At 35.4% G+C, this 13,134-nt stretch overlaps 1 protein-coding gene across 1 annotated transcript; it reads right to left on the bottom strand.

Annotated features, from left to right (window-relative positions):
* Positions 1 to 587: 587 nt before the first annotated feature.
* Positions 588 to 8,365, bottom strand: LOC141831806 (hydroxyproline O-galactosyltransferase HPGT1-like). The gene is made up of 12 exons (XM_074719205.1): positions 8,158 to 8,365; positions 7,948 to 8,011; positions 7,797 to 7,846; positions 7,503 to 7,699; positions 6,827 to 6,890; positions 6,676 to 6,748; positions 4,471 to 4,594; positions 2,880 to 2,967; positions 2,754 to 2,804; positions 1,291 to 1,362; positions 1,095 to 1,207; positions 588 to 910 (listed from the first exon to the last, which is right to left on the bottom strand). Exons 1-12 carry the CDS (start codon positions 8,259 to 8,261, stop codon positions 888 to 890), a joined length of 1,023 nt encoding a protein of 340 aa, XP_074575306.1. The 5' UTR covers positions 8,262 to 8,365; the 3' UTR covers positions 588 to 887.
* Between the last annotated feature and the right edge of the window lie 4,769 nt (positions 8,366 to 13,134).

Here is a 13,134-nt window from a genome sequence, read left to right as displayed (position 1 = left end):
TCTGAGTTCGTACTTTGAAATAGAGAATTGAGATTTGCATTCAATGTAGTTTTCTTAAAACAGATTTACCCCACCTTCGGGGGTTTGTGGTCGCGGCAAACTGAAATAATATCCAAAGACTATCACGAGTGAATTTGCCGAGCGAATTGCAGAGAAAGATAGTGAACCGATCCAACATTCAACGTGTGCAGATTGTGCTCGCATACGAGTCAACTTGGTTTAGTACAATTTGATCCCCAAATTTACAACCCCGAGAAAGGATGAACTGCTTAGATGGTTGGAGTTGCTTGGAAGATTAAATTGTTTTGTATGACCGAGTTTGAGTTCCTAAGAGCTCCGAAATAGAGAGTCGAGGGTTGTGTTCAACGTAGTTTCACCACCGAGCGAATGTAGAGAAAGACAATGAACCGATTCGACATTCAACGTGTGCAGATCATAAATAGATTAATCACGATAACAACTTTACCATTACATCAAATCTCCCCTGTTCATATCGTAAATAGATTAATCACTTGAACTACTATGGTGATCAAATATCAACAAATTTGAGATATACATATAATTTGTCCATTTTAAGATCAATGTGATACCAAAAGAAAAAACTAATTGCAGTTTACTGAAAAATATATGTCATTGTGAAAGAATGGTTAATGGTCTACTTTACACAGATCAACAACACAATCAAACCTGTCGACCTAAGAAATTCAACTGTAATTCTTCTGTGGAAAAGCCAACTCAAATCATTTCTGCTACAGCTTCAGATGATCCAGTTAATTTACTCCGAGATTGAAAACAAGTTTTCAGATGTAGAGGCTGTGCTCCATCTTTCATGCCGGCAAAGAAGATCGAGCAAATCCACCATGTCAAAGTTTCTTGTTGTATATTTTTCACACAGCTGCACATACGGCTCCTGAGAAGAATATAAGATCATGGAAAAAAGAGAGTCGTAAAAGAAATCAGTGAAAACACTAGTTTAACTAATCATTATATAAATCGAATGGTTTTGATAACTTCATGCTACTTCGCATGATATGCAAGAAATTTGATCATAGGATGATGTTTTAGAAAAAATAGGTTTCTGTTTATGAGCCAACCTGATGACCATGAGGAGCAGCATAGTTTTCCCTCGTTAATATGCTGCGCATTAAGACCAATCATCCATGACCCGACACTAACATCGTCGTGGGCATACGTGCGAAGAATAGCCCTATGTTACAAAGAAGTAATTGCATCAGTCATAAATTACATGTCCCCTAAATGATGTCGATCGGTTAGAATAAGCGCACAAACCGATTGATAGAAATAAACTGTGCTAGGGCTCTAGATACCACAAACATCTCTCCAGAAGCATGCCGGAAATACCTGTGTCAACAGAATGAGGAGGTTGATAACAAGTATGAACTGAAGGCCATTGCACTATGGCATCCATATTTGGACATGGAATCATCAGTTAATCAAAATAAGAATTTAGGACAAACTTAACTATAATAAAAACTTTTTGAAGTAAATTATTTACAAAACATGAATGCTTTTTGTACTAAATTGTGTTGACAACCAAAGGGTATCCTATTTGCTTGCCGCGTAAATGCATGAGGTGTTATGTGCCTTTCCATCAATGAATGCCACAATTTGTTGCAGTGAGCTCAGTAGTCAAAATTTCGGCATGCTGTATAGCTAATATTCACACCGAGAAGAAATATGACGATAGCTTTTGATTAGGCACCTAGACCATATTATAGATGTACCGCAAGCAGTAATTCTCTTTACAGGATAATCTCAGCTTGCCGCTGGTATGATTCCACTAGCATCAGTTTGTAGCCGGTATGATTAAGTAGCATTTGAATGACACAAACTGTAGTGACTAAACAGCAAGATTTTCATAAATCCCTGTGACCCAAATGGAAAAACAGATTATACAGACATGCAACAAACCAATGCTTATGCCTGTTTCAAGCTCGATAGCACTTGAAGGATACATTCATGTATTCACTAATCCATGAGTGATTCTTGTCGCTGTTTGCCACTGTTCTGACACGCATGCTGTTATTTTAATGTTTAATGGTAAATGAAAGTAACTAAACTCCTTGATTGATATCTTCCTAGCCGATACTTAGCATAAGCGACTCAAAAATAACAGGAAAGATGAGTAGCAATCACTCTTGGAGAAGAGAAAACTGAAAAATTAGCTCCACCTTTAGTCCCACATTTGGATTTTTGAATTCTGACCTTATATGATACCCATGTTTCTCTACCCTTTAGAAAGCCTTACTAGTGGGCTTTCGGAAGGTAGGCTCACTAATGGACCTACAAAATTAGCACTATATTTAATTATCTTGACTTGGGCATTTGGGTCGCGTCTAATGTTAATTTTTCATAATATTATATGTATATATAATGAATAAGTTTGTTAAGCCTTAGCTTGCCTCCAACTCCATTCTCCTTCAAACTTTTCCTCTTAACTTTTTCATTTTTATGTCTGATCATATTGATTAAATGCTTTTACAGATTAAAATTAGAGGTTTGCTGCAACAGATCTAACAATCACAGCCAAAGTTATGAAGTAAATTTTCTTGCAACCTCTCCCATCAGAGAATTCTCGAAGACTATTGTAGTTACAAGTATGTGCAGCTGATAGTCATCAATTCAAATAGTTGATAGCTATAACTTGAATCATAGCAAAAAATAACTACTTTTTCACCAAACACAATGTAACTTGATATGCCTAATTATAAATTTATTCAAAAAACGCTTACGATTTTCCATCACCAAACTTCCACCAATCTGGTTCAAACCACTTCTGACTCCTGAATATAATATTAGCAATCAATAAACATAATTAACCTAGCTTTCAACACAAGACTATGCCCATTAATACTCACTTATCAGAGAAAACTTCGCCAGATTTCATACACCCAATATATGCACGGGGTTTGTCCAGGTGAGAGGCAAGCATTGTGCCCAAAACATCTATAAAAGCACAGATAATCATCAATCAGATTAAATATTATTAAACAAGGAGTTAGGTTAATGTTGATACACACATGAACATTCAGGTCCTGAAGCTAGCCAACTATGTTGACTGTAATTATGGCTATCGAAAAACAAATTAACAGCAGTTAGTTTATAATTCTTAGTCTACCTCAGACCTCAGATCACTGGCCTTCAGAGGGAAAGAATAATCTTCCAACTAAACAAGTTATTCAGTATGCAAACAACTGAACTGCAGATATAGAATTGAAACCAAAAGAAAAATAATGAGGAACCATTGACATGGTTTCCGAAACACACTAGAAGTTTAGATGCAACTCCCATTTGTCCAATCTCTCCAAAAGAAAAAAAAAATGACAGGATCAAATAGTAATGAAATGCAGTTTTTGTCATTGACCCACTTGTAGTAGTTGGACAATTAGATATAAAACAGAAACAACAGATCGGGATGGTTTCATGCATTTACAACTTACATTTTGAAAACGAAACACAAGATGAATTAGAAAAGAGAGCTAATCCACATGTCAGGCTACCTAATCATGCTCCTCTGGAGTAAATAAAAGAATTCAAACAGTTTGTAGTGGATATTCTGAAAGTCTCTTCCCCAATTAGAATCAAGACCTAGGTACAAGCATATTGATGTGGCTACCTGTAGCATCAATGAGATTCCTTTGCTGTGATTAGACTTCTGTTTGAAACATTTGTTATTATCAATACATTGTTGTCATCAAATATATAGCCGACCCCGCCTAGTGTGATAAAATTTGGTTGTTGTTGTTGTTATCAAACATTTGTTATTTCAAATACTTTTCACAATAAGTTATTTTGCTTTAGTTGATTCTAGTTATTTCTGGTAGTTTAACAAGATATAAACAATTGGTAATGTTCTATATCTTGGTGTGTGTCAGTGGATTATGAAGATATTGTTCTATTGAAACATTAATTGAATGGTGGAAGACTCATTCATCCTATTCATTATGGTTAATAATAGGATATCTCTGGTTAGAATAAGGGAGAAGTTAAGAATGAAATATAGTTTGTAAATGGCATGTAAGAGAAGAGGAAATCCTCGAACACACAGGAAACATACAAGACCTCCTTCTCTCCAAGTAACAAGCAGAGGGGATCGAAAGGATTTAAGTTTATAAAGAGAACATTTTAGACTGTTGTTCTTCTACCTCCATTTTGTCCAAGTAATCAACAGAAGATCAAAAGTAAAATATGCTTCCTCTCATCTCATTATTTCAAGCAATCAGTTTTTTAAATCCCTTTCTACTCCCTCCTCCACCTCCCTCCCCTCCTTCCAAGTAATCATGGGCTAAAAGAATTTTCACCAAGAGGAATCGGTATAGCTCATCTAAAATATCTGTTACAACTGAACACTTCTAGATCAGTGAATCAATAAAACAGAATTGTTATTCAGTTGAATTGATTTGAAAGGATATATTCATGATAAACATACCAATGTTAACATAAACATACCAATGTTAACATAAACATCATCATTAATTTTAGCATAGAACTCGGCATCCCATGCTTCTGCTGCATGAGCAAGAAACAGTTTTGTCTTTTTCGGTTGTTCCTCAGAAGTTTCCACATGATTATCCTGTTGAAGATAAGAACAAATTGTTTAACCATTCAAATGAAGATGTGATATCATCTTATCTGGATGCTAAAATACTTCAGCTGGTGTTTATGCAAGATAATTTTTGCAAATGACATATTGAGGAAAGTAACATCAACAAGCATAACTTCCGATAGCTCAAATTATAGCAAATCAAGATACTACACATAGAATGCTGTTAATAAGTAAAATGAAGATAATCAATAGAGAATACAACATTTTACAGTGGAAAAAGTGGATACCACATAACACTGAGGAAGAGGTGATGCTGCGAATGGGAGTTTGCTTCCTTCCGTGGACTCAAGAGAGAAGATTTGTGGAAAACCAATTTCTTTATTAAAATTTGAAGGACAAGTTGGTAGGAGATCTCTCTGATAGACCCTAAAATATCCTTGTCTCCTAAGAATTGGCCTACTGAGTTTACTAGAACTAATAAATAAAATTAATAAGATTTACAGGTTTCGAGAAATCTGATATTATTAGCATCGAGAGTCATTAGGTGAAGACAAAGGGGAGAGAAGGACCAGTCAAGATCTATCAATTATATAAACTCCCAATCTATAAAAAGCTTCTTGACATCACAAGTGCATCACAGAGAAATATGGATAGTTTTCTGGCACAGCTAAACAATTTTTGTCAAAAATTCTTTCATATAGCCCAAGATAAACCACAAGGTTGATTTGGAGCAAAAGTAGCACCACCTTACACTGTATTGTCTTGTCATCCTTCCTTAGATGAATATCATGTAACTGAATACCATCTAGCATATACTTTTGTTGAACAGATTAGAAAACTGATAATTAGGATATAAGCAAAAGAAGGAAATTTGACTTCCACTTTCAAAATTGTAGAAAACTATTTTGTAAACAATCCAAGGAAATTAATAGATGATATAAACACATTATATGGCAAGCAGCTGCAGGATACTTAGGGTTTCACCATTTCATTAATTACTAAAAGTGAACCTAGAACCAGGGTTCGAAATCTCGAGCCGTGGCGATGTTTCGGTCTTTGACGGGAATGATACTGTTTTAGTATCATGCCAACGTTTTGATGTATGATGTCAGTGATAAATTGGAGGTAGAATGAGAAAAAAGATGAAAAAACAAATGAAAAAGATAACACAACTATATAGTTAAGCTCGACTTTTGCTTTCCATCTGGAATGCTACAGTTTGGATATCATCTTGTGTGGAGACAAACTATATAAAAAATATATTATTATGTCAATTGTAGTATGTCAAGGGGTGTTGAGAGTTAACATGAAATTATACTTGTCGACACAATTAACACAATAACATATGAGACATTGTTTCGGTGCTGAGTAGTATCGAGTTTCGATAATTCATCGAAACGATACATTTCGATTTTTTTGTTGGACACAATACGAGATTTCAAACCATGCCTAGAACTAGAAGTCAAAGAAACAACCAAACTTCTCAATCTGGGACACTCACTAAAGAAACATCGATGCAAAGTCTATGAAATGTTGACTCATTTAAGACAATCTAAATTGACAGGCAAGTTAAACCCAATAAAAATTATTGTCAAGCACTGTCCATATCTGGATGCATCATTATACAACAAAGATAAGCATATTGTTAAAAAATAAATAAAACTCTTTTCTCATGTTTCCATCAGTTTCTAATTTCATATGCATCTGACAGGAAGCATAAAAGCAAGCATCTGCCTCAGTGTATTCCACAGGGAAGAAATAAAGAGGACAGAATTCAACTTGTTCTTAGAAGAGGAATAGAATTTTGAGTTACTTTTAACTGTGTCGCAAAGAATGCAGGATGGTCGTGACACATAAAGCTTACTATCATCATTATCCTTTGTTGCCTCTCAATAAACATCAAATTTGGTGCTAATATATCATATATCATATATCATCACAGGATTTGTTTTACCATTGTGGTTGAACGGATAGGCACGTAAACACTAAAACCAGTAATATTTCTAGTGCAGAAATAAGATGCAATATAAATATATAAGGCACATTTTGAACTGCATAAACAAGGTTAATATTAAGAATATAAACCTGAAAATGCAGTTTAAACATACAAGTATTATGAAATCATTTGTCTTCCAATTCTCATTGTCAATCTCTCTATCAGCACTATCTCCACGATTTGCACTGTGGAAGAGTAAAACTATCTCAATAAAAAAACACATCAAATATGATCATGTTCCATTGTCAACGTCTGAAATTTACCTTCGTCCTATCACAAATCGTGCTACCACACCTTTTTCTAATTCCAGTTTTTTCATTGCTGCACCTGAGAACAAATGGCAAGAAGATACTCAGAACTGAAAGTATCTAAAACTGAGTAAACTCCCAAATTTAGTATTCTAAAATCTTGATGAATTCTCTGAAATAATCTTGAGCATTCTACCCATTAGGAGGAATGCAAGAGGAAAAATTCATACTCCATGTAAATTCTTCTACAGTCTGTTTGCATACTAATATTTCCTAGTTTAGCTCATAGAATTCTCTGAAATAATCTTGAGCATTCTACCCATTAGGAGGAATGCAAGAGGAAAAATTCATACTCCATGTAAATTCTTCTACAGTCTGTTTGCATACTAATATTTCCTAGTTTAGCTCATAGAATTCTCTGAAATAATCTTGAGCATTCTACCCATTAGGAGGAATGCAAGAGGAAAAATTCATACTCCATGTAAATTCTTCTACAGTCTGTTTGCATACTAATATTTCCTAGTTTAGCTCATAGAAAACATGGGACATTGATCGTCTATTTTTCAATCCGAGACAATGAAACCAACAATAATCAGTATATAACTGCATAGGATTAAAGAGTTTATAATAGGTTATACATTTCATGAATTCGATGAATAGCTATAAGTAGAATGAGAAGATTGTACTGCACCAGTTGCGAGCCATGACTTTCTAACTGCGTCCCTCTGTTTTTTTCGTTCAAATCCTGTAGCTATTCCTATAACAACAAGCAGTCTTTTCCTTAAAAAAAAAGTCCCGTTGGTCTCCGAAGAATACTGCCCAACAAACCCTTTGTGTCTCGCCACAGCAAGCTCCATCTCCAGAGCCGCTAACTTTTTGTGCTGTTGTCTGAATAGCAAAAATTCATTATCGTAACCCACCCTTTATCCCTACTACTCAAGAAGAGGCTCTAAAATTTAAGAGAAGCAATCTGAAAGCAAGTCACCTGCAGTCTACCAACTTCAGCGTCTCATCAACTGATATAGCAGATTGTCCCTAAAAGTTGATGTACTTCAGTTCGATTGTAATACAATAGTAGGGGGGATGGAATTTTACAACAAAGCTAGTCATTTAACGGAAGAACAAAATCTAAGAACCTGTCCAGTCCTTCGATTCAGTTCCTTGATGAGATAAACCCTGCTCTGCGCATCCTGCCAGAGACTGTCAAAAAAGAGAATACCTTCGATTAAAAGTCGCCATTTTTGGATGCCAATAAGCGGGAAAACACTAGCATTCGAGTAAAAATCGGGAAAAAAAAGGACAAAAATGTATCGGGCGTAGAGTTGAGGACAGAAAAGGGAACCGACCGGCCAGCAACGTAGAAGGAAGCCATGCTGGCGAACATTGCGAGCATGACGGCAGAGATCCGGGAGTTGGGCAGCGGGCGGGGACCAGATCCCCGGATCTGCATCGCTACTGCTGCTGCTGGTGCTGCCGCCGCCGCCCCCGACCCCTGCTCTCACCTCGTCCTCTTCCCCTTCCTCTCCTTCCGCTTACTCCGATGCGATCGAAACAATTTTGCAGGCGGCTTGCGGACAGATCTCAGCGTCTTCTTCCATTCGCCATTACCAGTGGGAAAAAACATCGTTTTCCTTGATTTTTCCAAATTCCTCCCCTACTTTTTGAAATTATCATGTTGCCCCTCATTCAAATCAAATCTTTAGAGTCCGTCGGATTGGATATAAGTGGGTTGAATTAAAATTTTATCAATGATGAATTTAAGTGGATTGATCTGTCTAGACCTACGATTCGTATGGATCGATCGGTGACGAGTTTGGACTAGCTTACAGATTGAGATTTTTTTAAAAAAATAATTAAAATAAAAATAAAAATTCAACAAATTAATGTGCTTAATCTATCTAAATCGTAATTTAAATTTAAATTTTTTAATTTAATCCGTTTAAACTATATAATTTTTAATATTTTTTAAATTTATTTTATTTTTTTTGACAAATCTATGGGTTGATCTGTCTAATCTGTAATTCGTCTTGGATTGAAGATTTCTTAATCCGTCAAATTGATGGGTTGATCCATCCCGCTCCACTATATTACGGGTTTTTAGCAGGTTGGTTTGCCGTACCATGGATTAACCCGTTTAAGAGAAATCTTGCCCGTTTACTATGAAAGATAAAGATAATTAGTTTTTTTCCTCTTAATTAAATTTTATAATGAACTAATAATTTCTATCGATGAGTTCCTTACTAAGTGTTTAATTTCTTCATGTGTTGGTGGTCGGTGGGAAACTTCCATGGGACCGGATCGGCCACCCCAGGGATTGAGTCCATGAGACTTACTGGGATTTATCATTTTTTTTAAAATTTCTTCATGTGCTTTTTTTTCTTCTTTTTTTTTCTTAAAATCATTTATTCCTTTTCTAATCATCCTCCCAAGTAAACAGACCCTTGTACTGGCCTTTCTCCATTTTGCCTTCTGGAGAAAACAAAGGAAGAGGAGAATGGCATTTGTCTAGAAGCTTCCCGACAAGAAGCAGCCGCTCTCCGCCCACAGCCTCCCCCGCATCGACGAGGCCGGCCTGGCTCAGGAACTTGCGCATCCGCCGCAGCCGGGACGAACGGGCAGTGCGGCTGGTTGAGAAGCCCAGTCGACTGGTAACGGTATTACAGCATCATTATTTTAATTCCTTTGAAAGACTGTCTTTTATTTTCGTTTCATCTTCTTCTATAGAAATCGAACAATTGACGTTATAAGAGACAAGGACTCTCCAATCAAATTTTTTATCATTATTTATATATTTTATATATTAAATTATATTATTTTATTTTATTTATATTTTTAATTATTTAAATTATTATTCAATTTATAAAACTTATACAATTTAGAATTTACAAATACTTTCAATATTAACTTGGGATTAATTCAATCGCTTGTTTCGTTTTAATTTTCATTATCTTGTTTGGGCGTTTATATAATTTCTGCTCTTAGTTGGTCCGCTGTCTTCCTTGGATCTTCTAGCCTATGACTTCTAGCGTTCTATCATGGTAATATAAAGTCCAAATGTTTTTGTTGTGAAGTATCCCAAATTTTTCTTCCGCTGTTGTGGAAACATTATTTATTTTGTGTATAATATGTTTATCGATATTACTTTTTGTTGAACAATAGATTTACAATATCTCAAACTCTAATTCACAAAGGGATTTCATATCCATGCATCTAACTATTCAATCTATTCTTTTTCTAGTAACATTCTACTAATTATTATGGAGCAATGCAAAATTCAACTTGTAATCTTGTAAGATTTGTGATTTAAAAAAAAAAACTTTTTCGTTGTTGTTTAGTATATCCTACATACATACAACTGATATAAAAAAGAGTAGCTATAGAACAGACTTTTGCACCATGTTTTGTTTGTCATGGTTATCTAACTAATGATAAATCCCAGTTAGCCCCATTGACTATCTCTGAGGTGACCAGCCCGGTCCCACGGAAGTTTCCCACCGGCCAATGGTTATCCAACTAATGGAAGTATCTAAGGTGGACAAATTTGGGATATTATATGTGATTGCTAGGATCATACTTTAAGGGTTGATAGCTTCCTGATTTTAACAACAATAGTTTCTTATATTTTTCACATTACATAGTGCCCAACTAGTCATGTGCACTTGGAACTGAGCCTCTTTCGAGTTATGTCACCCTTAAACTTTATATGGTGTGCAGTTACTGACAAAGCTATTTTCTGTTTACTCTAACAAGGTATACTGAGGTTCTTTCGACTTTCAAAAGCCTAAGGGTTCTTTTATTTGGTAAGATGAACAACTTCTGTGCAACTAGATAATCACAGACATGTCAAGAAGCTCACCACAGATTTGTGCTAAGTCACTGGGATGTTGCAATGTTGCAGGGATCTTTAACCTATGGATCTTAAAACTGTAATGCCATTACCAATGACTATAATCATACTTTGGCATAGTTGTTGAAAGCTTTCATTCCCAAGAAAATGTTGTCTCCAACAACACATCAATATGTCATTCACCAACTAGTATTTCTGGGAATGGAATGCAACTATCATCCAGTTAGTTATTTTTCATTTCTTTAAAATTAAAATGGTAGGTTGAAATTATTAAAACTAGGTTCTAGCCCTTTTCATTTCCGACTTATTTTTTTGGGTAAACAATGTTCTTGAATGTCCTAGGTTCAATTTCACAAAATCAAAGATATTTATATTTTCTTTATTTTGATTGCTTTAATTTATATTGTGATCGATTCCAATTTTGAGCAATATTGTCGCATGATTTTTGAACCAATATTACTTCGACATTGTTAGTAATAAGCATATAAAATTAAAACCAAAGAATACTAATGTATCATGCTATTCATGAATCATGCATTATCTTGTGTTTAGTCTCAAATTTGACCTTGGTCGTGCTACATGATTCGGAACTAATATTCAGTTCTCTAAGTCTACATATTTGATAACAAGTACACACAAAAGCAAAGCTTACTCTTCCATAATGTGATTCATAAATAACTGAAGAAAATGATTAACTGATTGAGCCTTGGGATGAATTGCACTAGTACCTACCACAAGTAATTTTAAATAACAGCACATTTTCCTCTAGAGATGTCGGTGAAAGATTTCTTCAATTTAAGGGATTTGGCATATCCAGTACTAATTGTCCTTTCTTTTGCATATAGACTTTCAAATTTTAGTCTTATCTTTCCTTTCAAACTACGCATTTATTGTAGACCATTTTTATTGACGACTGATCTTAGTTGTTCTGAGTCAAGGATTTAGATGTTGAAAATTTTAATTTCCCATTTTAGGATGTATTTCTTTGCACATTGCTATGGCAGTGTCCTTAGCTCAAATGGCGCTATGCTTGAGTCAAGCATGGCATGACTTCGACATTGATCATTCATTTATAAGTAACTTTTAGTAACAAGAAAGTATTGGAATGCTGATTGTAGGCTACTTCACGCATACTGGAAGCTAGAAAGTTGATGTGGAAGTACCCTTAGTTGAAGAATATGTTATTTTTTTCGCCATTTAGTTTTCAGTTCGTACCTATCGAGATTCAAATTTTCAAATTTAGGAAATCATGATATCATGCAAATTGAGAATTCTGGCAATTATCCTGATTCTGGTTTGTTTTTTGCAAAGTTTAGTAACTTTAAATTTGGTAGGATGAATTTTAATTTAGTTAGAATTTAATGAGCAATTTCAAGGAACATACTTTTGAATTTAGTTGGAATTTGGTAGGATAAATTCAAAACCGTGCCGGATACTCATAAACAAGTTCAAGGAACATACATACTGTCAAAAAATTTGAAATGTTTTTACATTTGATAGTCATTGGTCTATGCTTATTCTTTGGTTAAACAATTGCCAATATGCATTCATAACTTGATTTGGTAGTATGGATTTTACATATGTTCTTACCGTTTTCTGAAAAGATCGTCGTTCCTATTACAGGCTCTCTTGTTAACTGCCTTTGATGACATTGTTGGCTGAAGCTCTGTGTCTGTTTGTTTGATTTGAGGGTTTATTGGTTATCTTACCTTAGAACCAAGATTTACATAATGGACCATCGCGATACATCTGGTTTTGTCAGTGGAGGTATAACCGTCAAGTTGGGTTAGGCCCACCGGGTTGATCCGCTTTGTCAAGTAATTTAAGTGAATTGGTTTGAAATTTTATCACCCCATTTTAAGATGGGTTGGTCCGCCTAGGCCCACGATCCGCGTGGATTGGCCCGCGGCGGGCTTGGGTTAGCCCACGGGTTGAGAAAGTTTATTTATTTATTTTAAATTTTAAAATTAAAGTAGAAAACTCAATGAATTAGTAGGTTCAATCTACTTAAATTACAATTTAAATTTAAAAATTATAATTCAAATTTAAAAATTTCAACTTAGTCAATTTAAATTATAATTTCAATTTAAAATTTTTAATATTTTTAATATTTTTTTATTTTTTTAACAGGCCCGCGGGTTGGCCCAACTAACCCGCGGCCCACCTTGGGTTGGGTTGGAGATTTTCCAACCCGCCAAGTTGGTGGGTCGGTCCGTTCCGCCCCGTCATATGATGGGTCCGCCATGGGTTGGCCTGTCCCGCCATGAGTTGGCCCATTTGACAGCTCTAAGTGGAGGTTGTGATCCTTCATTCAAGTATTCTTCAGTGATGTTTTCTTAACTTCGAGTCCTGGAAGACAGGCTGCCTGGTTCTTTTTCCATCAAGTTTGGTTGATAAAGAGACACTGAGAGCATGCGATCAGCAGGTCAATGCAACACCGGTGACAATTCCGATCCCATCGTCGAAGAGACGACAT

The sequence above is a fragment of the Curcuma longa genome, chromosome 7 (assembly GCF_044706935.1).
Source record: "Curcuma longa cultivar G26 ecotype Majalengka, Jawa Barat chromosome 7, ITB_CL_G26_1.1, whole genome shotgun sequence".
In the NCBI taxonomy this organism is placed as follows: domain Eukaryota; kingdom Viridiplantae; phylum Streptophyta; class Magnoliopsida; order Zingiberales; family Zingiberaceae; genus Curcuma; species Curcuma longa.
Note: the sequence above shows the minus strand (reverse complement) of the source record. Positions and strands in the feature narration are given on the sequence as shown.

What these genes read in the sequence shown, in the direction of transcription:
- LOC141831806 (XM_074719205.1), bottom strand. Translation starts at nt 8,261, where the DNA reads ATGCAGATCCGGGGATCTGGTCCCCGCCCGCTGCCCAACTCCCGGATC. An exon ending in TCCTTCTACGTTGCTGGCCG is followed by an intron (nt 8,012 to 8,157) that starts GTCGGTTCCCTT and finishes CTTTTTTGACAG; the next exon opens with TCTCTGGCAGGATGCGCAGA. An exon ending in TGAATCGAAGGACTGGACAG is followed by an intron (nt 7,847 to 7,947) that starts GTTCTTAGATTT and finishes ATCAACTTTTAG; the next exon opens with GGACAATCTGCTATATCAGT.